Here is a 24121-nt window from a genome sequence, read left to right as displayed (position 1 = left end):
AAAACAGAACCGTTGAGACGGGATCTCAATCATGGATGATTTCTTGTTGGTTACGTTACAGACGCATGTAGAGTATAACAAGTGACCCCTTTCCCCTTCACCCCCAAAACCCACATATGTCGTGTCTTCTTCTTTCTTTTTTTCCAACTTTCTGCATGATACGTCAGTTGCAGCATACAATTTTATCTCTACCCATTATTTAACCGCCATCACATCAGACCACATCATACATACAATGGCTACTACCCAAGTCCTCCCCAGTCTTCCCCAGGACATCACCACCGATTGGCTCTCCCCCAAGATCGGCGTTAAGAATGCCACGCTCAAGTTGAACAATACCATTGGCGGAACAGCCACGCTGGTCCTCATGACAGCCACGCCTGAGAAAGGAGAAGGTGACGAGGCCAGCAAGCCCATGCGCATCTGCATCAAGGGTGGCTTCAACCCTGCCATACTGGCTCAGTTCCCATTCATACTGTCACTTTACAACCGCGAGGTCGACTTTTACAATAATTTGGCCCCTCAGGTGCCCCATCTCAATGTTCCACGAAAATTGTGGGCCGAGAAAAGTGACAACAACGCCATCCTTATTATGGAGGACCTTGCTGCCGCTAACTTTTCCTTCGCCGACCCTGTCGATGCCTGGTCTGTCGATCGCGTCAAAAAGACTGTGGAGCACTTTGCCGCTTTACATGCCGCAACATGGGGTGTCGAAGCATCTACCGTTCCTTGGCTGGATAGCCACTATGAGACATCGGTGCTCGGTCTCTGTAGCATGTGGGATGCCATTGTGCTTGCTGAAGACCGACCTCCGGTTCCCGACTACATGAAAGACCAGAAGCGCATGACTGCCGTCATCACCAAGTGGTTTGCTACCAGAAACCCCAAGTTCCAATGCGTTCTCCACGGCGATGCTCATCTGGGCAACATGGCCTGGTCTGAGGAGCAAGATACTCCCATGCTTGTCGATTGGCAAGTCATCCATATTGGATCATGCTTTACTGACATTGCCTACTTCACCATGACGGCTCTAACAGTCGAGGACCGTCGCGCCCATGAGATGGAAGTCTTGGACCACTACCTTGCCAAGCTGCACGAATTCGGTGGACCAAAGCTTTCCAGGGACGATCCCGAAGTCATGACCGAGTACCGCAAGTCTCTGATGGCAGGTTATTCTTGGGTTCTGTGCCCCTATGGTATGCAGACCAAGGAGAGAGTATGGGCTATTGTGTCGCGGTTGGTGCCGGCTATGGAAGACCACAACCCAGTCGAGCTGTTGGAGAAAGAGTAGATATCTAATTTTAATCGTAATATACTGCACCTCACATCAACGTCTGTTCTAAATAATCGCGTAATAGCGCCTGTCGGCGAAGATCGATTCTGCACTATGTCTGTCAAACACCTGTCCCGTCTCCCCGTCGTTTTTCACTTTGCCTCAAATGGCGTTGAACAAGTCTTAGCGAGATCTGAAAGCCACTTCTCGTATGCACTGCCGGCGGCTGACGATACTATGCCTTACGGCCCGTTGATTGCAGAATCGACCTGTTGGCCCCAGTCCGAGCGCACATTGACTATATGGAGATCAGCATCAATAGCAGGACGCGATGCAGAGGTAATAAAAGGCTCTAATCTGTCTTTATGACTCGTGTCGACTGGGTATTCATGTCATATCAAATGAAAGCCTTAATATTGTCTATTTTTATTAATGACATCGGATGACTACACCCAATCTTCACAAGAGGCTAAACTCGTATTAGCCCTTCACAGATCAATAATTTCAACGGTTATAGTGTAATCATTGGGCTAACAATGTATTTCCCGTCATTTTAACCATATCATTGATTTCTCTCAAACATCACGGCGCTCTGCCTCAAATTGACAATCTGATCTGCCCAAGTATAGGATTAATAAATTACGATGATCAGACAAGGAAGGAGAGGAAATATGTACACATTAGGTGCCACAGTGTCAATCTTGGAAGTTAAAAGTCAGTTGGCAAGTGGAAGCATCATTTGTCGGGCACTAATAAAATCATGTCTTGGGCAGTAAAATGTCTTGCCCGGAAATATGCAACTACGCTTGGCGATACACTGTTAATTGCATTCCTAGGGAGCCATAGAAAATTACATATAGATGAATGTGGATTAAACTTGATAGACACGTGATAAGCCGACACTTGATAACAACTGTCCAGATAAGGTATTGCGATAAAGAATTAGTTAAGAAAAGCCTCAGTTGAGTACAGGGTATTTTAAGAATTTCTATTTATACTTTAGAACATTCCTATTTTACCATGATTAAACATGCTATTCGAATACAAAATCATAAATTTAACTAAAGCGTAATCATGATGGTAGAAAGGATTCAAATTAGCAATCAGATATCAGTGCTGTCAATACAGCCTTGAACAGTGATAAATCCCCACGCCATGGACCTCCACATCAAACTAAAATCATTCATGACTTGTATTCTCAGGCGGATGATGGGATGCTAGGTACCACACACACTGTTAGAGAATCAATTCATGGTTTATGATAATATCTATGGGCAGTAGTTGTAGTACAAAAAGAATAATAGACAAGCGCTTAGTATAAGAAATGACTATCGTTATCATCATGGCACATGCATTGAAGACATTTACATCGGTTTACATTCGGCCCGGACTTTAACCGGAACAAGCCAATATGCACGGAACCTCAAGAGATAATATCTTGTGACATCCCCCACACTCGGATGATAAATAATGAATTGTTCAGCCGCAGCCGAATATGTATCTAGCTCATCGAAGAATGGGGACAGGTTAACATTTCGGGAGCTTGATTCCTGAACTTGAGTCACGAGCTGTCACTGCCCCCACTTACCTCAACCCCCAAAGGTACCTTGAACATGAACCAACAAAGGTCTAGAACTTCCAATGAAACTCTCGAATTATATGAAAGGTTCTATGTGAAATATCAGAGTCTAATGCTATGGAATTAGACAAAGCATAGGGTAGAACTGTTGAGCACTGGGATGATGGATTGTCTCTTGAGTCAAGACATCCTATCACTACTTGTATCTTCAATACTATCTCCCATTGTTCGTAGGCATGAGAAACAGAACTTGCCAAGTCTTCCCAGCCAGGAAATAATTTGATGTCGATAATGGTTAACCCCGACTTTGCATACCGATTAGGAAAGGACCTTGCTCTTAGCCAACCTCTAAATTTAACCGTAATGAGACGGTACATCTATTTCCACCAATTATAATACTCTATTTCACCAACCCCAAGGACTGAGACAGTATCATTGGTGCTATCTAGTGGTCCGGAGCAGGGATTCCCCGCATTCATCCAAACAATCTACAGCTCCAGCTCGCCAAGAACCCCAGACATGAGCTTCAATGCATGGACATAGAGAAAAACAACGCAAAGACTCTGAGTATATAACCATGAGTACAAACACAGCTTTGAGCCATTGGCACCTCTTACCATCATCCTCTCCCTCGTCTTTCTCTCCTCCGCCAAGATGAAGCTGTCGTCGGCCATTTGCTGCGTTTTCGCGACCCTCACCGTTGCTTTCCCTTCTGACTACCTCAAGATTGCTACTTGGGGTGTCGAGGGTTACGCAAAGAACAACCCCATTGGAGTCACCATTGGTGGTAAGGGTGGTAAAACTGTCACAGTTACGACTGCTGAGCAACTTGTCGAGGCTGTCAAGGGCAATGCGCCCAAGATTGTCAGGCTCAAGGGCAAGGTCGAGCTGCCCGCTCGTCTTGCCATTGGATCCAACACTTCACTCATCGGTGTTGGCCTCTCCGCTCACATCACCGGCAAGGGATTGAATATCTACAATGGTGACAATGTCATCATCCAGAACCTTAAGATCACAGAGATTCTTGATAACGACTGCATCACCATCCGCAACAGCACCCGCGTCTGGGTTGACCACAACGAGTTCTCTTCCGATATTGATGGCGGCCCAGATAAATATGTGAGTACAAAGTTGATGACCATCAGATTTCGAAAGATAGCTAATCATGCGCATAGGACGGACAAGTCGATATCATCCGAGCCTCTGACTTCGTCACCGTCTCATGGAACTACTTCCACGACCACTGGAAGTCCTCTCTCGTCGGAAACGATGCTACCTTCCGCGACCTCGACCTCGGCCACCTTCACGTCACATACCACCACAACTACTGGCGACACATGGGTACTCGTGGACCCGCTGGACGATTCGGACACCAGCACATCTACAACAACCTTTACGAGGATTTCCTGTACCAGGCTATCCACAGCCGATCCGACAACCAGGTAGGATCTCCCAATACCCAGAAAGTTGCACTGATGAGCTAATATGAGCAGGTCCTTGTCGAGGGCAACGTTTTCCGAGGTAACACTAGCGAGGCTCTCAGCACTTACGGTCTTGTCATTCCTATGGACTCTCCCAACACCTGTGTCTGTGGTGATGAGGAACTTGATGGCTTTGCCAACCTTGGAGCCAGTATGTATCTACGCAATCCCTTGATCAAGTATGGATATTAACAATGAAACAGAGAACGATTGGGGTAAAGCTGGAGTCAACATTACACAGAAGGGCAACTTCTACAAGGCTGACTATAAGTTCAAGTTGACACCTCTCCCACTTGTGCCTGCTGTCGTCAAGCTTGGTGCTGGTGTTGGCAGAATCCTGTAGGCGATTCCTCGAGGGCGGGTCTACTGAGGCCCAGTGATCAGATAGCTAGATATGGGACCCTATATCGTAATTGAAGAGAGATAATCGTCCTGGTACGAGCTGAATAGATGTTATACAGTCTAAGTGAACGCTGCCAACAGTACCAAACACAGAATAAGTACCGTTTCCGGGCTAGACGTAGCATATAACAGTCGAACAAGGTTGTTCCATGAAATAGAGGCGCTATTTATTCCTTTGTATTCAAGCTTGAGTTAAGGCAAATGCTTTAGCAATGCCTCAAGTAAAATCCATGGCCCAAGTTATGTAATAGCTCATGAGAGACAACATTTAACATTTGCCTACTGTATAAAATGTGAGACGAACCCCATCCCGTCTATCGAATGATATTGTATGCTAGTGAAAATTCCAATAATCGCGCAGTGGAAACATCTCGTCAAGACCGGCAAACGAGTAGTACTCTGCGCAAATCAACGGCAAGTCAAAAAGAGGACACATGTCTATCCCTTTATAGACTTCTGCTACTGTCGGATCAAGCCCATATTTGTTATCCCCCTCCTTTGGATATCTCCAATCACGATCGACAAATTTAAGAAAAATACCCTTGAAGAGTTTCTTATCCCTGTCGAGATCATCAGAGAAAGTAATTCCTGCAAGGCTTCCGATTGTTTCCTCATCTAGCACAATACAGAAACCGTAGCGTTGAGGACCAGAGGGTCTGTTAAGATTGTCTTTGAACCATTTTTGAGCTTGCTTTTCCCAGCGTAAGTCGGCGGGAAAGAGCCCCAGAGTACGGACGTAGGCATTGAATTCCTCTCTGACTCGATCGTCGGAGGCATATTCCAATAAGTCTTTGTCTGCAAGAACCTTGAGCTCGAGACGTTTGAATGCCTCAGAAGCGTACGATGTGGCATCAGGATAACGAAGGAAATAGCGGTGGATAGTCTCGACGAGGTTTGTAATAGCTTGGTCCAGATTTTCGCTAGCCTTCTCGGAGTACGCAGTAACGACGATGACAGGACCCCAAGTCGGCTCACCAGTAACGAGACCATCTTCACGCCAATCCATCCTGCTCATGTTGCTCTCACTCATAAGCAGTTTGTAGAGGTCCTCAGGGACATTTCCCCACTTCTTTCTACTGGCACTGGCATCTACTGACAGTTTTTTCAATTCGTCAATGGACAGGAAATTCTGTTGAGTTACAGGAAGACTTCCTGGACCAAAAGACCTCACGGCAAAGTGTCGTTCGCGCGGCACTGGACGGGTTTGAAGGGTTGGGTCGGGTGGAGGTAGAAATATAGGTGGCTTCGGCCCGCGTGAAGTCATCTTTCCAAGCCGAGGGATTTTGGTCGAAGCCTGTTGTGATTGTGTAAGAAAAGAAATGATATGGTGATTATGAGCGATGTTTCTGTAAAAAAGGTGCAGAACATGCCGCTTATAAGTTGTTCTAGTACGTCGCCTGAGGCATCATTACAAACAAGTCATGTCCCTTGGTGTTGGTGAGAGCCAACACGTTGACGAATCCATGTCTCGACTAGATGAATATATCCATAGTAAATGGCGTATAAGCCAATTGGAGGGCAAGTTTTCACGCATTGACATTAATTGAATCACGCCCTTCTTCTCGATGATCTTGCAGGTTTACCAGTAAGTCTTTGCCAAGTACACAATGAGACAATTTCCATTCGACATCTACGCAATATGAGATTTCGAAATACAGAAGGTATCATCTGGCACAAGACTTTTTGTTCTGTTGACCTTATTCCAAATTGTCTGGGAATGGGTGAGATAACAACCGAAGTGTGTAGCCAACAGTGCACACGTTACAGTAAAAGCTGTTGGTTCTGCGGTTCTCGTGCGACCAAGCTTTTCTGGTTCCAACTGGTCCACTGCTAGGCAGAAGCGTATGATTCCGGACATTGGTGCCTAAATGAACAAAATGCTGCAATTCCATCTGACCGGAGACAGAGTACCTGATATATAGCAAGATGTGATCCGACGTCCTTTGTCTACCGTGAGACTTAATTGAGGAATCCAAGAACAGAATAGAAGAGATAGTACATCATGCTTAGAGGACCAAAAATTGCCATTGGTACTAACGAGACAAGGACATGCCCTAAATTGTTAGTCCTGTGGCGCCAGAAGTTGGTAGGGACTTACCAAACAATATCGGTCGTCTTGTAATGGTCTGCCAAAACTCGTTAGATACCAGAAGTTTTTCTGCTCCCTCCTACGCCCACGGTCCAATGAGGCGAAACTTGGTATTGAAATGGGCGCCGAGAGCCCATATGACCAAAAGGTGGAATTTTGTCGCGAGGTTGGTGAGCGATTCTCGTTGCAGAATATCGACAAATCCAGGAGTAGAGTTCATGTCCAAGGCCAGCTGGTAGACATAGCTTTCATGATCAACCCCATACGTAACACGATTAGTCAACTTTGTGTGAAGCTTGTAGTGTCTCTCATGTGCTGCTTTAAGTTGAGCGACTTTGTGAGGTGACACGAGATTTAGCACCCATAGCTGGGCCTGCATCTCTGCCAAGGGCGGGATGGCCTCATGAAGCCTATAAAGCCAAGTTCTGGTCGACTATCCTCCCAAATTCCACGTACAAACGACAAAGGGTGTTTCTTGTCGCCTTGGAGTGACTCTCGAAGAAAAGTAAATGTTTGTTTGTAGCCGGTGCAAAGAACAATCATATCAGGTCGAATGGCTTGACACTTGAGCCGCCCATACTCTGGTTTCCCGTTATCATAAAACTCAACTATTCCATCTTTGTTGATCTTCTTGGGTAAAGGTGCAAGATCCACCTGTTTTCCATGCGTATCAGGAACTGGGGTCTGCACGATTGCAGATCGTAGAGAATAGAGCCATAGATTTGGACCTGGCTGTTTGGGACGATATGGAAGACCTAGATATGGACAGACTTTTATCGACTTGTTGAAAAAGACTGCAGAATCAATGAGTTTGAACCACATTCAGTCGGGATAGAAGGAGTAACATAATCTTGGAGGGATGATGACGGGTCTTGCTGATCTCTCCAATCCACTGGTCCATACCAAACTTCGTACCGGAGCAGATCCAGAGCAGTGACTTGATGTAGTAATTGTAATAGTCCCATAGTATCATGCTATTACGGAGGAAGGGATGGACATAAGTTGTGTCGAATAAATTTGCTCGACTTACGTCGATGGGGATACCTGGTTCGTTGGGATCAGGTTTCCTACCAAGGATGGGGAGCAGAACCGGCCCAGGATTTCGCTGTTGAATCATCATTAGCACTGGAATTCTTGAAGATTGATGTTTGGCGCAAATACCTTCGGTGCAAAGTGAAAGCCATCGTTATGACACATGAGAACCTGCTTCGTTGGGGAGTTGACAGCGAGATAAGCTATATCAGCACCAGTCTCACCCGATCCAATGACCATAACGGTCTTGTTGGTCCCAAATTGGCTTTTCGTCTTGAAATTGGATGAATGGATGGCTTCAGGAACATGGTGAAGACCTGGGATGACAGGTAGGTTTGGCTCCCTATGCAGCCCTGAGCACACTGCAACAGACAGCATCACACCCCCATGTGAAAACTTTGCCATCTTTGCCTGCACACGGAAGCATATAGGCCTTCGATGAAGGAGATGTTACACGTCGGGTCTCCACCCCAAAGTTGATATGGGGCCAAAGATTGAAGTGGGAACAGTAGTCCTTCAGATACTGAAGGTAGTCAGTGGCACTAAGGAAGTCCTTCTCTTGCCGGCAACGAAAGGCAGTGATTTAATAACATGCAAGGATCTCTAGTATCTGTGTGTAGTGATGCATTGTACCAACTGGGGGTCATACACTAGCCAAGTGTTAGAGCAGGAACACCATTTAAAGATACTTCAGGATAGCTATGTTACTAGAAGCGGGAGCGTCAAACAGAAACGACGTACACATATCTCACAAATAGAACGCAAAGCGTAGTTCTGAGGTCTCGGAAACCAAATTCAAAATTAAGCTAAATAAACTAAACGAGTGATTTGTCGATCGCCAGGACGATGAACGAAATTTGCAAAGAGCGAGTTTCCACAATGAGCTCTGCGTGATTTCACCAACATCGAACGGCCAAAGTTTGTAAAAGCCAGCGACAAACAAACATGCCCAGAACCAATTGGAATGCCCAAAACCGAACCCCCTCATTTAATCGATGTCAGGCGACAAAGATAAAGAAACGCCACAACTTGACTACCAAGATGGACGAATTATTGAAAACAAATGTATGCACGGCGACCTGATTGTCGTGCTATGTCTGCTTGACTGTCAATCAAGAGTCCAAGACTTTATCCAACCAAGCGAACAGAACTCTGGCTAGTTCTTGAGTGGCTCCAGTCTGACAGTGGAATCCAGCAGTACCGTTGAAGAAATGCAGTTCCGCGTTGTCTCCCAGCTTGTCCTTGACGAGTTGAGACTGGCCCGCCATAAGAGTTTCGTATTCGCCGTCGGCAAGCCAGACAGGGATCTTGATACGATCCAACAAGCCACCCTTCAGAGTATACTCTTTTGTCATTTGGAAAAAATCGTAGATTGACTCGGTCTTGAAAGCCCACTTGGCCTGAAGCATACCCCATTTGAGATCGGTGGATGCATCTGGGTCATGTAGCAAGTCGTCCATAGCCTTATCAAAAGCTTCTTTCTGACCAGACTCGAGTATCTTGAGTAGTTTTGGAGGAAGAAAGTTGGTGTATGCCTCATATCCATCCAGGACTCCACCGTTGAGCATCAGTGCAGAAAGACGCGGTTCGAAGACAGCTGCACGAGCCGCAAGATAACCGCCAAAGGAATGACCATACAGTGACAGCTTCTTGGGGTCAACGAAAGCGGCCTTCTCTGTGAGAAGGTAGTCTACTGCAGGTGTTACAGTGCGTTCCCAGTCAGGAATGAATCCCACACCCTGCTCTCTGCGGGGAGTTGGCTGACCAGGACCTTCAAATGAAAAGATGTTGTAGCCACGGGCAAGTCCAGGAGCGACAATGGTAGAGTAAAGATCCTCTTGGGCAGCATCAAAGCCTTGAGTAAGGATAAGTGTGGGGTGCTTCATCGTACTGTTATTTGCTTGAGGCTGCGAGTACCAGATCCCCGAGATGTTGAAGGAATCAGAGGGAAGTTCGACTCTTTCACCCGGAACAGGCAATGCAGCGATAGCTTTGTCAAAAGCAAACCGCTGCTCACCCCAGTAGTCGTTGATACGTGGGTCATCCCAGTCAGCCCGATTATACACATCGGCTCGACGAAAATAATTGGCAATGGAGAACCACGTAGCCCTCACGTTGAGAGGGTCATAAGCGATTTCGGGATCGAGGACCTGAGCCTTGGTCATATTGGCAAGCTCGAACCAGGCTTTACTGTAGCTTTCAAAGTCGCCTGGGATAATGTCCTTTGCAACAGAAAGAACGGGATTGATGTCTGCGCCGTCGTTATGGGCCTGACCCAAACCAGTGAGAATGTCAAAGTGGAAATTATCATCTTCATTAAGATGGAGAATGGGGCTTTTGGTACTACTGTTATCTGCTGCTTTGGCAAGGCCATAACCCGCACAAAAAGTGAGGAAGAAGGTTGATTTCATTCTGAAATGATGCTTAATGAGGAATATTGGTAATTCGATGTTGTTTATGATTAGCTTCTTGGGTGGGAGTGTCTCGATATTTATATACTCTACAGCCCATACAGCAAAACACCTTCCGCTCTCATCTCTGAACTTGTTGAACATTTCATCGGCGTATGACATGTTGGTACGATTAGAAGTAGACGTCGTCATCGGATACGACGATCGTGTTCTGAAATTCCATCTGCTGTAGGCGTCGCAAAGTCTAACCACATTTGGAAAGAATTTTCCGACACAGCCTGCGTGCTGTCGTGGGCTCAAAGTGTGTGACTGTCAGCATTCAATTCATTCGGACAACCTTAACTGATGCCAAGATAAGGCTGACATATCCGGTCATACTGTATGCAGGTGTCGCAAGGATATTCCGCGTCCTGATGATACATGGTATTGGTTACCTTGATTACTTATGTGGACAGCTTATGAAACCTACTACGGCTTACGAAAGAGTCTAGCGGGAAAGCCCAATGGCATGAAACGTAGGGATCTCTATTTCTATATACAAGAATTTAAAGGAGGATAAGCTGGAATGGACTTGTGAGTCGTACTCAGTCGGACCCAACAAAACGATTGCAAGACATGAGCCCTCGGTCTTAAGCACAGTCATAGGCGCGAGAGCACCCACCAACTATACAGATTAGCGTCGACGACAAATGCCAAGGTACAAAAAACTTACTGCATCCGTCGAGACAAGCTTCAATGCCTTGTGGTCCTGCAGCGACGCAAGAAGTTCCACAAGCCAGGTTGCATCTGGCCCTTGCGCCGCCATCACAGCATTGGTTGCGGAATGACCAGATGTGATCATTGAGGAAGTCCGGCACAGTGGCTGCATCACCAACCTGTTGCCAGTTTGCACCCTGACAGTCGCGTTCACTATTGCCGAGTGAGTAAAGCATCTGGAGATACAGTTGACATAGCCTTACCGGAAGAACGTAGTGCACGTTCCCAAGTTCTTTACAGAGCTTGCTGTGTCTCCTTTGCCATTGAGGTTCCCTATGTTGTTATTAGCTTCAGACGCTTCCATATTCGAGATGTAGTGTCACATACAGCAATCGCTGCCGAGATTTTTGGTCTCGGAATGAGACGCTCCACCAAAATTGGAATGCTCGTACAAAGTGAATTTCACTTGTTGAGCTGAAGCCACGGAGGCAAAGAAAGCGATTTTGAGTAAGTTCATTTGCATTTTTGTAGTAGGATCAAAGTGATATTGCAAAAAAAATACCCTGTCTAGTGAACTGGATAGTAGAGTAAGTTTGTGGGACCAAATGGCGACGGAATCGATATAGCTTTTATATGCATCTCGGGCTCGAGAGAATATCATGCTGCTGGCTTACATTGGGGTCCGAAGGAAAATGGATGAGCTCCGTGTCTGTACTAAGGAGCTGTGGTCTAGAATGGCACAGCCTCCTCTCACTTTGTGTTTTCATCGCTGTGCCGCACCTAGTGAGGTTGCATAGTCACGGCGATAATTCAACTAGGCAGGTTGGTACTAAATGCCGCTACTATGATCCTTCGAAGGAAAATTCACTGCTTACCATTGAACGATGAAGTTCGCCATTGACCTCGTAAATCAACTCGAATTCCTTCGCTGCTTATTAAGTGATACAATAAGCCTGTAGTTATACTAGTTAAAAGTGAATCTGGATGATGATCGATATCGTCAATGTTAGATGTGAAGGAAGACAAATTGACCTGGTCTTAGTACTGATTGATGTAAACCCTACACAAGCACTAGAATACTAACATCAGACGACACATGCATCTGGTCTGGCGACAAAGACAAAGGAGAATTGATCATAATCTAAACGGAACAAATATGTAGTGACGAACTAATCGATAAACCTAAACTACCAAGCCTCAAGCTAGTACCAAGAATAAAAATATCTATGAACTACCTGTCCGAAGCCAGGGGACAATACCCTTGCCTTGGCTTAGCGTCCTCTGCACTAAAGTACCAGTCAAAGGATCAAGACCGGCATTTTTAGCACGATCCAGCCACTCCTCCACGCTGACTGTATCCATTGCTTTGCCCTGCTGCTTCTCAAAATAATCTTTCAGATCATCGACAGCAATTTTCTTCGTACCGCAGTGGTGACGGTAAACCAGCTTATCCTCTCCAGTCTCCCTAACTGAGGTGACAATGCCCGCAGCCACGTTCTCAACAGGAACAAAGTCAAAATAGCCCTTCCAGCCTGACAGTTCTGGGAGAGAGCTTGTCTCAGCCGAGTAGCGGAAAATGTTCTGCATCAAGTCATGGGTTGGCGCATTAGTTCCCGTGATGTTGGCTGGACGGTGGATAACGACAGGAAGACCCTGCTTTGCATAAGACTCCAAAATGTGTTCTGAAGCCCACTTTGAAGCGACATAACCGTATGATCCATCAACAGGTGGCTTGAAGTCGGAAACAGAAACCTCTGCGAGGCCGTTCTGTCCAGTAAGGTTGACAACACCACCAGTAGAAACGAAATGGAAAGGAATTCCTCGTTGGGCTGCCATGCGTACAAGTTCCCGCGTTGCCTCGACGTTGGGACGTTGAAGGGACTGGTATGTCTTGAGGAATGAAACATCAGCACCATTGTGGATTATGCGATCGACAGACTGGGCAAGTGTGTCGAATTGTTCCTCAGACAATCCCAGGCAAGGGAGAGATAGGTCACCCTGGTAGCATGCGACTCGCGGGGACGAGAAGATAGGGTCTAGTTTCGCTGAGGGACGAATAGCAAGACAGTGCACCTGGGCTACATGCTTGTCGGCGAGAAGGGACTTGAGGATAGAGAGACCCAAGAAACCAGTGGATCCAGTTAGAGCGACCTGTAATTCGTCTGACTTCGGAGATACTGGTGACTCCATGATTGAAACTGTTGAGTCCATGCAGGTTTCTTTGACCCAGTCAATGGGCTTTGTATCGATGATCTCAGAGGACCCATCGATCTTGGCAGCCATCTCGCTTAGCGTGCTTGCCTGGAAGAGATCGAACACAGAAACAATGACACCAAACTCACGAGAGATGTACTCTCGCAGCGTAACAATGCGGAGGGAGTTACCGCCAGCAGAAAAAAAGTCGGTATCGGGTCCAATAGTAGCGTCTGCGGCTACAGGTGGCAAGGCTTTGAGCCATCCTAACTTGAGTCTCTCTTGAGTCTCAGAGAGTGGTTCCGCAATGGCATCATCATCAAGAGGTACGGGAAGAGCATCGAGCGCGCGCTGATCCAGCTTTCCAGAGGCGTTCATGGGCAGCTTGTCTGTGGGGACAATCCTAGCGGGTATCATGTATCGAGGAAGAGACAACTCCTTGAGTAGTTGCTTGAGGTAGGCCTTGATGTCTGAAGGACAGTGGGCCTCGGAAATGATGGCGAAAGCAACTAGGAAAGCGCTGTCTCCATCACCATTCTCACCCTGTCTCAATGATACTGCCGCTTCGGGAATGACACCTTTCGAGGCTTTGACGATGGTGTTGGCGACATCTTCGAGCTCGATACGGAACCCTCGAAGCTTGATCTGAGAATCACCAGCGATACGGCCAAGGAAAGCAATGCGTCCATCAGGAAGGAACCTTGCCTTGTCACCAGTGCGGTACATGCGAGTCCAGCCACGAGAGATATCCTCGGGCGAAGCAAATGGATCACGAAGGAACCTGGCTTGGGTAAGATCCTCCCTGTTCAGGTATCCAATGGCGATACCGCAACCACCAACGACCAACTCGCCGGCGAACCCCGGTCGGGCAGGTTGCATATTCTCATCCAAGATATAGCAAGAATAATTGGGAAGAGCGAGACCAATGCTTGGGTTTCGTGTATCATGAGGGGTGTTGTCGCTAAGCTCGTTTAGCCCACAACTACTGATGATTGTAATCTCGGTGGGTCCATAGCCATCGTGCAGACTGAGGTTCTTGAGCCCAAGGCGCTTGAACTCGGGAGGGACATGAGCGCGGACTGCTTCACCAGAGAGCAAGGCAAACTCCCAATCGACACACTTGCTCAGATACTCATACCCATGATGAATCACTGCCAAAGCCAGCGTAGGTGTCATGAAAGTGTGCGTGACCTTCTCGGCGAGCATCAATTGGGCGATCTGCAATGGGTCTTTGCGAGTCTCACTTGAAGCAACAATTAGAGTTCCTCCAAGCATGGTAACAAGTGACATCTGGGTGAGCGACATGTCGAAGCCAAGAGGAGCTTGTTGAAGCATGGTGCATCTCCTCAAGCTGGTGTAGTGGATAAAACTCTCGATGTGATGTACCAAGTTGGTGTGAGTGAGTGCGACACCCTTGGGCACGCCAGTTGTTCCACTGGTGTAGTAGATGTAACCCATACCTGAACCTTGAGCACGGTTCTCAATCTCGGGTGTGTCCGAAGAAGTCGGATCAATCGCATAGATGTTGATGAATTTGGCAGCTGTATCTAGTTCAAGTGCTGCGTCTTTGGTCGAGTCGTCAACGACAACAACTTCAGGCTGACAGTCGTTGACGATGAGCTGAAGACGCTTGATCGGGTTCTGAGCATCAAGTGGCACGTAGACACCACCGATCTCAGAGATGGCCATAAGTAGAGCGAAGATGTACAAGCTTGGCTCACAGTAAACACCAACCTTGGAGCCCGGGGTGACGCCACCTTCGACCAAGATAGCCGCAATCTGGTCAACCAATCCCTTCAATTGACGATAGGTCAAGGTCTTGCCGCCATCGGTCTTGAGTGCAGTAGCGTCGGGCTGCTTCTCAACCCAATCATCAAAGTAGTGAGACAGCGTCTCAAAGCGAGGAGATGGAATCCTCTCACCCTTTCCGAGGCTCAGAGCCTTTTGGATCTGGGAGGTGGAAGGCTTGCAAGCCTGACCGAGAGTCTGCGAAGATTCACTGGCAAAGAGAGATAGGACATCCGTGTACCGATCGAGAATGAAGCCAAGCTCACTCTGAGTGTAGAGGTACTCTTGAGTCTTGACAATAATAGAGGTAGATCCATCATTGTAAGTCTCGACGTCGAATGTCAGATCGTACGGATTATTCGCGTCCCTGAAAGTGACAAGCTGTGCCTGACAGTCTGCGAGGGGTACCTTTTGTGTGGAACCCATCTTGAAGTTGAGGACAACTTGGAACAGAGGACTGTGCATTGTGGATCGGGGAAGCTTGAGTTCGTCAAGAAGGACATCGAAGGGGATCTGAGATCGCGCAAGGGCTTGGTTGGCCTTAGTCTTCGCGTCACAGGCCAATCCAGCTAGTGTCTGCGATGCTCGTGACTGAAGACGCAAGGGCAACAGATTGACAAAGAATCCGACTGCATCCATAAAAGCAGTATCATTCTTGTTGGCGTCGGTGATACCAATGCAGACATCATTGGTAGAAGCGAGATCGGAAAGGACAACTTGAAGAGCCGCGAGATGGATGTGAAAGGGAGTCACTCCGAGATCTCTGGCAGCGGCCTTCGTCTTGGCGCCTGCCTCAGCAGAAAGAGTCCTCTCAAACGCTCGTGTGGTGTAGTCAGTTAGTGTAATGCGCATCTTGGTCTCTGCAAAGTCGAACACGGGTAGAGTCGGCGGTAGATCCTCAAACTCAGCTTTCCAATAGTCAATTATGACGATTGGGAGCTTGGCTGCCTTCTGAGCGATAGCAAAGTCGAGGTAGCCAAGCTCCTTGGGCTTGAGTGTCTGCCCAGAGTAAGCCATGGCCAAGTCCCGTACCATGATCTGTGCACTGAAACCGTCGAGCGCAATGTGATGGAAGCCAAAGATGAGGTCGTGTTCGTCGTCCGAATTGGGAATAATGACGACTCTTACCACGTCACCCTTCTCGAGATCATAAGTCGTCTTCTGCATACGCTCATGTTCAGCCTTGGCGGTGGTATTGTGCTTAACGTCTAGGCTGAAAGGCGAATGCCTGAGCACAGCCTGTCTGGGTAGGTCGGTCTCTTTGTCGATGAAGAAAGCCGCTCGAAGAGTCTCGTGGCGCTGGATGACCTGTTGGAAAGCCTCACCCAGGTCCTTCAAGCGCAGAGGGCCATTGATGCGGTAGTGCATGGTGACATTGTAAGTTGTGGTATCCTGCAAGAATTGCTGGAGGAACCAGAGACGTTCTTGGGCGAAAGACAGAGGACCACTTCGGATGACAGTAGGCTTAAACAAAGCCTTCTCCTCAGAGTCAGCCTCACTCGTGGTGACCTGAGTGGAATTGGGTCGGGTGAAAGGCTCATGCTCAGTGGGCAGTGCTGAGGAGACCGTCGTGGAAGCGTGGACGGTATCGAGGGACTTGATAGCCTAAGGAAGTCAGAAATGTTTAAAACGATGATGGTGGATGATCTTACCTCTTTTGTCACCTCCGTCTTGGACTCAATGGGCTGTCCAGAAACAGACGGCAGGTTAGAGACAGCTGTAGAGCAAAGCTCTGAGATAGAAGCAGTATTGAGAATCTCCAGGACTGGAGTGTCAATATCGAGCTCTTTGAAGAACCACGATCGGATCTCAGCTGCGATGAGAGAATCGACGCCCAGACCTAAGAGAGACTGAGACGTCTTGATGGACCCCGCCTCGGCCTGAAGCATCCGCTCGAGCTTGGTGCAAAACTCCTCCTCAACAATTGACAAGATCTCGGCAGCGTCCTTGGCTTCCTCAAGGCGTTGAGACATGGACACCTTGGTCGAGGAAGAACGCTCTTGACGTTCCTCCTCGAGAGTGTGGTGAGAGAAGCGCATGTTGTCCCGCCAAAAGTACTTCTGGGCATCGGGTTCGAGACTGTATCGATTGAGACCAGTGATGAGCTCAGGGCCACGGGCGGAATCCGGCTGACCAGCTAGAATGGCTTGGGAAAACATGTTGCGGAGGTCAGTCTCGGAAATAGCCATGTAGTTAGAGCTTCGCAGAGTAGCCTCATATGCGCCCGTTGAAGACACATAGCCAACACCGAGAACCATGCCGATATGCATCACAGAGGCAGCAAGGCCTTGAGCACGACGCTGTTCGGCGATTGCGCTCATGAATAGGTTCGAGGCAGCATAATTGACCTGACCACGGTTACCGACAACACTAGCCAGCGAAGAGAACATGATGAAGAAGTCAAGCTTCTGGTCCTTGAGCAGGTCATGAAGGTTCTGGGTGGCCTTGACCTTTGGTCCGAAGACCTTGATGAAGTCCTGGACCTTGAGCTCGCTGAAAGTGCGATCAGACAGAAGTAAGGCAGCATTGGCAGCACCGCAGATGGGGGGCATCTGCTCGACAATCTGCTGGTAGACCTTTGTCAATGCGTCCCTCTCGCCGACATCAGCTTGGAACAGCTTGACTTGGGCTCCCTGCAATCGCAACTCGTCGAGCCAAACCTTGTCGATGGCATCAACGTTACGAGTAGTCAAAGCAATATGGCGAACACCGCAGGAGACCATCCATCGACAGAGAGCCTTTCCAAGACCTCCAGTGAAGCCGATCAGAAGGTAAGTCTTGTCTGATCGGAAGAGGCGAGCACCCTCAAGAGGTTGAATTACAGCGGGAATCGCAGAGTCTGTGGAGAAGTCAACCACAGTGGCGTAGTCCTTGATAGACACCGGCTTGTTGGCCAAATCGGTGATCATAGTGACCGGTGCAACTGCATCCAAGTTGAGAGTAGAGAGAATCGCGTCACGAACGCCATGAATAATCGGGTCTTCAATGCCTTGGGGTTGGCTATCGATCATATCTTGCAGCTGAACAACCTTAGCATAAGGAGAGATGAATCTGCTGAAAGGAGACCCGATAGTATCGCAATCTCTACCAGAGAGATCTACGAGCATCTTGGTGCCTTGGGGAATGAGCTGCCTCATCACGCGCTCAGGTGCTAGAACGTGCACAAAGGTCGTATCGTCCGACTTGGCCTTGCTAAAGTCGGACGTGGTCAGCACGACTTGAAGGCCAAGATCTGCGGCCTTCCATCGAAGAGCAGCCCCAATGAAATCATCCGCCTCGTGAACCAGGATGGTTGAGCCACTTTCCACGTCTCCCAAGACCCTCTCAGCCGCGATGGTAAATGCCGCCTTGCGCAGAAGGCTAGAGGGCTCACCATCGCTGGCAGAAAGATCCCATACAAAGAATGGAGGGACAGAGATTCTAGACCGGTTGGTTCCAGATACAGCTAGAACTCGCGTTCTGGGTTCGCTATCTGTGTAGCCATGGCAGAGATAACCTGAGGACTTATGGCCAAGCTTGAACGGGTAAAGAAGAGAGTGTGTGACAGTGATGTCAATCGGCGATAAAGAGCTGGAAAGAGAAAGGCAGGGAACTGGCTCCATGAGGACGAACTGGCTGCGTCGCTGCTGGATCTCAATCGTGTCGCCAGTGAGAGACTTCTTGGTTTGAAGAGTCATCTTGCTAGCATTGAGCTGGTCATTGAGTGCCCGATCAGACTTGACGCGGGGAAGGAACCATTGGTCATCCCGGAGGATCAACTCGGCTTCGATGGACCACACAATGTCTTCAGACTTGAGAGATCCTCGGTACACCAATTGAAGGAAAGCTTCCATAAGACAAGATGAAGTGTGCTCGGTGACATCACCTTCCACGTCGACGTGCTGCAGATTGATGTGTGGGTACTCAGAAGCCAAGCTGCGACACATGCCAACAGACATGTTGGCATAGGGATCTTCTCGCTGACATCCCTTTGAGACCCAAAGCACTTGACGACACTCATTGATGAGCCTCTGAACTCCTCGGAGCTTGTCATCAGTCAGGTTCTTGAGGATGGGCTCGTCAAGGTCTTCCAGCACCAAAGCTGAACGAACATGGAAATTAGATGACGCGAGCTGCTCAAAGCTCTCGAAGCAGTTGATCATACTCTCCGGGATCCCGCTGATCTGGTCGAGAGGCTTCATCATCTCTGTTGACATGTCCTTGTACTTGCCGCCGACAATGGTGAGAGAGTGCGAGGAGAGCCAATCCCCAGAAGTAGCAAGAGGCTGTCTCAAAATCTGCATTCTGTCATCGACAGCCTGCGACAGCATAACAGAGGTCATGTACTTCTTGTCGTCCACAAAGTCATTGACAGTCTTGTCAACTCCCGAGAAGCCAGTTTGCTTCAACAAGGAATCCCACTGAGACACAGGGATAGTCGGTCCATAGCGACGTCCATCGTCACCTCCAAGCCACCATCCCGAAAGGCCGGACATCATGAGCTTGACTCGCACAATGTCACTTGTGACCTCCAACAGAAGGAGCTGACCACCAGGCTTCAGAAGCTTGCGGGTGTTTCTCATGGTCACTTCAAGGGATTTGGTGGCATGAAGAACGTTGGACGCGATGATGAAGTCGTAGTGTCCCTCTGGGAAGCCTTGCTCTGTAGGTTCATTCTCGATATTCAGAGGCTTGAAGATCATCTTGGCAGCCCAGTGGTCAAAGGTCTCAGCAGCTGCCTCAAAGAAGCCAGTAGAGATATCGGTGAATGTGTAACTCTCAAAGGTAATGCCGAGCGATTCAAGAATGCCTTTCGTGGCACCTCCAGTACCTGCACCAATCTCCAGGATATTCATTCGGGGATAACGATGAGCAACCTGCTGGGAGATTCGACCAAGGTAGACGTTGGCCCTCTCGAAACCAAGACCATACTTGTAGATACGGTTTAGCATATCGTCCTTGACCATGTGTTCCAACATAGTAGTCTGCTTGCGGACGACAGCAGGAAGGTTCTCGCCTACAGCTTGGATAAGCTGAAGATCGATGCGACCAGGGAACTTGGAGGATTGCTGCATGAGCCAATCGCGAGAGTCATACGACCACTCCTTCTTGATGGTGGGATGGCTACCAGATTGTATAGAAGGGAAGAGGTGGTCAATCCACTCAAAGATGCGCTGGTAGTGCCAATCAAACTTGGGAACTTCATCGCGGCCGACAACGTTGTTGAGTTCTCGCAGGTAAAAGTAAGAAAGACGCTCACAGAGATCGACGAGTTCAAGGTCAGATGCTGTGTCCGCCTCCTCTGTTTCCGCACTTGCAATTGCACTGGAGATGTCGACTTCCCATTCGGTCTTGGTGTAGAGCTCTTTCGCATTGCTGGGACCAGGTCGGAGGAGGGAAGTACAAGTCAATCCCTCGAGTTGCAACACAGACTCGTCATTGCTAGCCTCAAAGACATCCATGTCCGCAGTAAGCTCGCGCTCATTTGTGTTGGTCAAGAAAGAGTCAATAACCAACTCATCGCCATGTCGCAGTTGACTTGTGTTGACAATGCGAAGACTGCGGAAGTAGGTGGGGACAAATGGTGCTTGAAGGCTTCCATCGTCGGGCCAGCAGTAGGCAGCAAAGATGGATTGGAACGCTGAGTCCAAAAGCGCAGGATGGATCATCGCTGAAAAGTCGGGAGCGATTTGTCGTGCGCGAGCTGATGCGAAACTCAATTGTCGCTCAATGCTGTCGAGGTGCTTAAACTCGCCGGTGTACTCAAGACCAATGCTTGTCAATGAGCTATAGAACCTCTCAACATCCACGGATGTCAAAGACGCGATTGGCTTGACTCGTGTAGGTAGAAGCGAAACACCGCGACTAGAGCCAAACTCAACACGAAGCTGACCCTTGGCGTTGCATTTCCAGTTGCCGTCGCGCAAAGGCGTGGACAACGACCATGTGGCGGTCGCATGGCTGGAGTGATGATCTCCAACCTCAAGATTGAAGACAGTCTCAATGGCTTGTGAGTCCTGACCCAATTGAATGGCACTCATAATGTGGACTTCCGTCAATTCTACAAGCTGAACCTCTTTAGTTTCATCGATAGCACGGGCGGACTCCATTGCCATGACCAAATAGGCAGCGGCTGGTAACACAACCTGACCTTCGACCTTGTGGCCATCTAGCCAGGGCACGTCTTCCAGGCGTAGATGGTTCAGCCATCGCAAGCTATCGCCTGGATCCTCCACGGATCGCACACCCAGTAGAGGGTGAGGTGAGTGAGTGCGTTGCCGATACTTCAGCGACTTTCTAGATTCCCTCCAGAACGACTGCGTGTGATCCCAAGGATAAGGAGGAAGACCCGTTGTAAGAGTTGTGTTGGTGGATGTAGAAAAGGCTTGAGCGTAGGAAGTAAAGTCGACAGAGCTCTTGCCGAGGTGAGACCAGAGAAAGCCGAGAGTATCGCTCAAGGCAGCAACATCATGGAAGTTTCGAGACAAGGTAGCCTGGTACGGTAGTTGAGATCCCGTGGCACGTTTGTAGGTCTGATTGAAAGGGCCCTTGAGCGCAGGATGAGGTCCAACTTCGAGAGCGACATGGCAAGGCAATGCAGCGCCTGCGACAAGTTCTGAAGTCATGGAGAAGAGGACAGGGTTGATCATGTTCTCAACCCAGTACTCACCAGCCAATGCTTCACCGTGAAGCGAGGCATCGATACGCTCACCCAGTACACTTGAGTACCACTCACAAGAGTCATTGCCAGGGAGGGCTTTGACCTTCGCAGTCTGAAGCAGATCAAGGTATGGCTCAGCACAAGGGTGCATGTGGTGAGAATGGTAGGCAGTGTCAACCCGAAGAACACGAGCAAATGTGCCTTGTTGATCCAACAGCACCTTGGCCTCCTCGATGCTTGCCTTGTCTCCCGAGAGTGTGGTGCTAGCCGGGGCGTTACTGGCAGCCACGTCAACGAGCCCGGGGAAGTTCTCTTCGCAGAAGATCGAAGCTTCCTCATAAGAAAGACCGACAGCCATCATAGATCCTGGAGCCCCATTGGCTCCACCGGCAATCTTCGCACAGACACCACGGAAGTATGCGACCCTGATAGCGTCATGGAGAGAAAGGAATCCAGCAGCATAAGCAGCACTAATCTCGCCAGAGGAGTGACCAATGACACAATCAAAGTCAATACCAGCTTTACGCAATAGGTCGACAACCATGAGTTGGACAGCGGTGCAAAGAGGTTGTGAGATGGCAGCTTCGCTTAAGCGGGAGGTGTCTTTGTCGGCCATTATCTGCTCGGTAAGCGTCCACGATGGAGGCTCGGGTAGACTGGCTAGAGATTCTTCAAGAATGTCCATCAGACTTCTGGCAAAGGGCGAGGACTTCAGGAGCTCCCTTCCCATGGTAGGCCACTGAGCACCTTGGCCGGTGAAGATACCCAAGATACGCGGAGTTGGACCTAGTGGGACGTCCTGCTTGGCGGTTGGCAAAACGGCATCCTCTACCGTAGCACTCTTCAATTTCTCTTTTAGACTCTCCAAGTCGTACCCAGAGAAGAAAGTTCTGATGGGAAGTTGCGAGCGTCTGCAGGCCAAGGTGTATAAAATACTCTCAACTTGGTGGCTTTCCGCATTCTCAAGGACCTGAGAAAGTTGAGAGATCTGAGCACGTAGTGAAACGTCACTGTTCGCTGACAGAACGAGGGGAGTAGAGATAACATCATTGAATGATGTTTGTGAAGATTCATTGTCGTAATTCTCGACGATAGCATGAACATTTGTACCACCAAATCCGAAGGAGTTGACACTGGCTCGTCTGGAAGACCCCACAGCCAATTTGGGCCACGGCTGTGACACAACGGGAAGCTTCAGGTTAGACGTATAGGGCTTGACAGCTGGGTTTAAGTTCTCAAAGAGCTGGTTTGGTGGGATGATGCCTCTCTTGACGGCTTCAAGAGCTTTGATCATACCTGCAAGACCGGCGCATCCCTCAAGATGGCCAATGGCTGTCTTGACAGATCCGACATACATGGGCTCATTGACGATATCGCCACTGCTGAAGAAGGCTTCGTGGATTGCACGAGCTTCAAGAGGGTCTCCTGCAGGAGTACCGGTTCCATGAGCCTCAAAGAACTGACATCGATCTTTGAAGACGTCAAGACCAGCATTTCTGTAGGTTTGCCTGATAAGTGCCTTTTGGGCATCAGGGCTGGGAAGGGTAATCCCATTGGTGCCTGGAAAGCGGTTAGTCTTGTCTTAGGATCTTCATGGTCAGACTACTCACGTCCGTCCGAGTTTACTCCGATTTCTCGGATGATCCCCTCAATATGGTCGCCATCAGCCAAGGCCTGCGACAAGGTCTTCATCATGAGGGCTGCTACACCCTCACCTCGAGCGTATCCATTGGCTGATGCATCCCACATCTTGCTTCGGCCTGTCGGGGAAAGCATGTGCAGTTTGGATTCTGAAATCATCATTTCAGGACCGAGAATAAGGTTGACACCTCCTGCACAGGCGATGCGAGAGACTCCGTTACGAAGGGCCGTGACTGCATCATAGACCGCGACAAGACTGGAAGAACAGGCTGTATCGATAGTCATCGAAGGACCCTTCCAGTCGAAGAGGTAAGAAATTCGGTTGGAGAGAATGCTGCGGGCTGTGCCAGTGGCCATGTACTTGGGCATATCCTGAGGATCACGCATGAGCATCTCATGGTAATCTCCGGTCATGCATCCAACGTAGACAGCAGTGTCAGATCCTTTCAGATCCTCCATTGGCAGTCCAGCTGTCTCTGTTGCCTCGTATACAGCTTCAAGCAGGAGCCTCTGCTGAGGGTCCATGGCCTCAGCCTCACGAGGATTAATCTTGAAGAATGAGGCATCGAACAAACGAATATCCTCGGACAATAGATACGCCTTCTTTACGTCGGTGCATCCATTTTTGTCTCCATTGCTGCTGTAAAAAGTATCAACGTTGAAACGTTCAGGAGGGATGTGTGATTGAACGTCTCTCTTCTCAATGAGAAGATCCCATAGTTTGGAGGGAGTGTTGGCGCTGCCTGGAAAGCGACAGGAAGTGCCAATAATGGCGATGGGTTCTTTGGTGAAAGATTGACTAGACATTATGGTTGAGTCTGATAGTCAGAAAATGTTGAAGATAGTCTTCACTGAATGTTGAATAGAAGGATAACGATAGATGCTAAAGATCTTCT

General features: G+C 48.7%; 7 protein-coding genes across 7 annotated transcripts; 2 read left to right on the top strand and 5 right to left on the bottom strand.

Moving 5' to 3' along the window:
* Positions 1 to 126: 126 nt before the first annotated feature.
* EDB82DRAFT_246705 (kinase-like domain-containing protein) lies at positions 127 to 1331 on the top strand. Its single transcript, XM_025727768.2, has one exon. The coding sequence runs from the start codon at positions 236 to 238 to the stop codon at positions 1289 to 1291; it is 1056 nt and encodes a 351-aa protein (XP_025582202.1). The 5' UTR covers positions 127 to 235; the 3' UTR covers positions 1292 to 1331.
* Positions 1332 to 3395: 2064 nt separating this feature from the next.
* On the top strand, positions 3396 to 4734 carry EDB82DRAFT_464555 (pectin lyase fold/virulence factor). Its single transcript, XM_025727765.2, has 4 exons — positions 3396 to 3971; positions 4028 to 4294; positions 4346 to 4484; positions 4537 to 4734. The coding sequence occupies exons 1-4, from the start codon at positions 3507 to 3509 to the stop codon at positions 4674 to 4676; spliced, it is 1011 nt and encodes a 336-aa protein (XP_025582200.1). The 5' UTR covers positions 3396 to 3506; the 3' UTR covers positions 4677 to 4734.
* Positions 4735 to 5069: 335 nt separating this feature from the next.
* On the bottom strand, positions 5070 to 5999 carry EDB82DRAFT_558708 (uncharacterized protein; the record flags this gene model as incomplete). Its single annotated transcript, XM_025727764.1, has 1 exon — positions 5070 to 5999. The coding sequence occupies one exon, from the start codon at positions 5997 to 5999 to the stop codon at positions 5070 to 5072; it is 930 nt and encodes a 309-aa protein (XP_025582199.1).
* Positions 6000 to 6903: 904 nt separating this feature from the next.
* On the bottom strand, positions 6904 to 8261 carry EDB82DRAFT_477831 (uncharacterized protein; the record flags this gene model as incomplete). The annotated part of the gene is made up of 5 exons (XM_025727763.1): positions 6904 to 7234; positions 7285 to 7579; positions 7740 to 7761; positions 7855 to 7929; positions 7986 to 8261. 5 exons carry the CDS (start codon positions 8259 to 8261, stop codon positions 6904 to 6906), a joined length of 999 nt encoding a protein of 332 aa, XP_025582198.1.
* A 707-nt stretch (positions 8262 to 8968) lies between these two features.
* On the bottom strand, positions 8969 to 10267 carry EDB82DRAFT_431829 (Alpha/Beta hydrolase protein; the record flags this gene model as incomplete). Its single annotated transcript, XM_025727762.2, has 1 exon — positions 8969 to 10267. The coding sequence occupies one exon, from the start codon at positions 10265 to 10267 to the stop codon at positions 8969 to 8971; it is 1299 nt and encodes a 432-aa protein (XP_025582197.2).
* A 629-nt stretch (positions 10268 to 10896) lies between these two features.
* Positions 10897 to 11486, bottom strand: EDB82DRAFT_527196 (uncharacterized protein; the record flags this gene model as incomplete). Its single annotated transcript, XM_025727761.1, has 4 exons — positions 10897 to 10931; positions 10980 to 11176; positions 11227 to 11296; positions 11351 to 11486. The coding sequence occupies 4 exons, from the start codon at positions 11484 to 11486 to the stop codon at positions 10897 to 10899; spliced, it is 438 nt and encodes a 145-aa protein (XP_025582196.1).
* A 613-nt stretch (positions 11487 to 12099) lies between these two features.
* On the bottom strand, positions 12100 to 24032 carry EDB82DRAFT_464551 (polyketide synthase; the record flags this gene model as incomplete). Its single annotated transcript, XM_065607893.1, has 4 exons — positions 12100 to 16549; positions 16597 to 18416; positions 18939 to 23144; positions 23195 to 24032. The coding sequence occupies 4 exons, from the start codon at positions 24030 to 24032 to the stop codon at positions 12188 to 12190; spliced, it is 11226 nt and encodes a 3741-aa protein (XP_065464022.1). The 3' UTR covers positions 12100 to 12187.
* Positions 24033 to 24121: the final 89 nt, after the last annotated feature.

This window comes from Fusarium venenatum (genome assembly GCF_020744135.1).
Source record: "Fusarium venenatum strain MPI-CAGE-CH-0201 chromosome Unknown EDB82scaffold_3, whole genome shotgun sequence".
NCBI classification, from domain to species: domain Eukaryota; kingdom Fungi; phylum Ascomycota; class Sordariomycetes; order Hypocreales; family Nectriaceae; genus Fusarium; species Fusarium venenatum.
The sequence above is the reverse complement of the archived record's forward strand: the minus strand, read 5'-3'. Positions and strand labels throughout refer to the sequence as shown.

What these genes read in the sequence shown, in the direction of transcription:
- EDB82DRAFT_246705 (XM_025727768.2), top strand. Translation starts at nt 236, where the DNA reads ATGGCTACTACCCAAGTCCTCCCCAGTCTTCCCCAGGACATCACCACC.
- EDB82DRAFT_464555 (XM_025727765.2), top strand. Translation starts at nt 3,507, where the DNA reads ATGAAGCTGTCGTCGGCCATTTGCTGCGTTTTCGCGACCCTCACCGTT. An exon ending in ATGGCGGCCCAGATAAATAT is followed by an intron (nt 3,972 to 4,027) that starts GTGAGTACAAAG and finishes TCATGCGCATAG; the next exon opens with GACGGACAAGTCGATATCAT. An exon ending in CTTTGCCAACCTTGGAGCCA is followed by an intron (nt 4,485 to 4,536) that starts GTATGTATCTAC and finishes ACAATGAAACAG; the next exon opens with AGAACGATTGGGGTAAAGCT.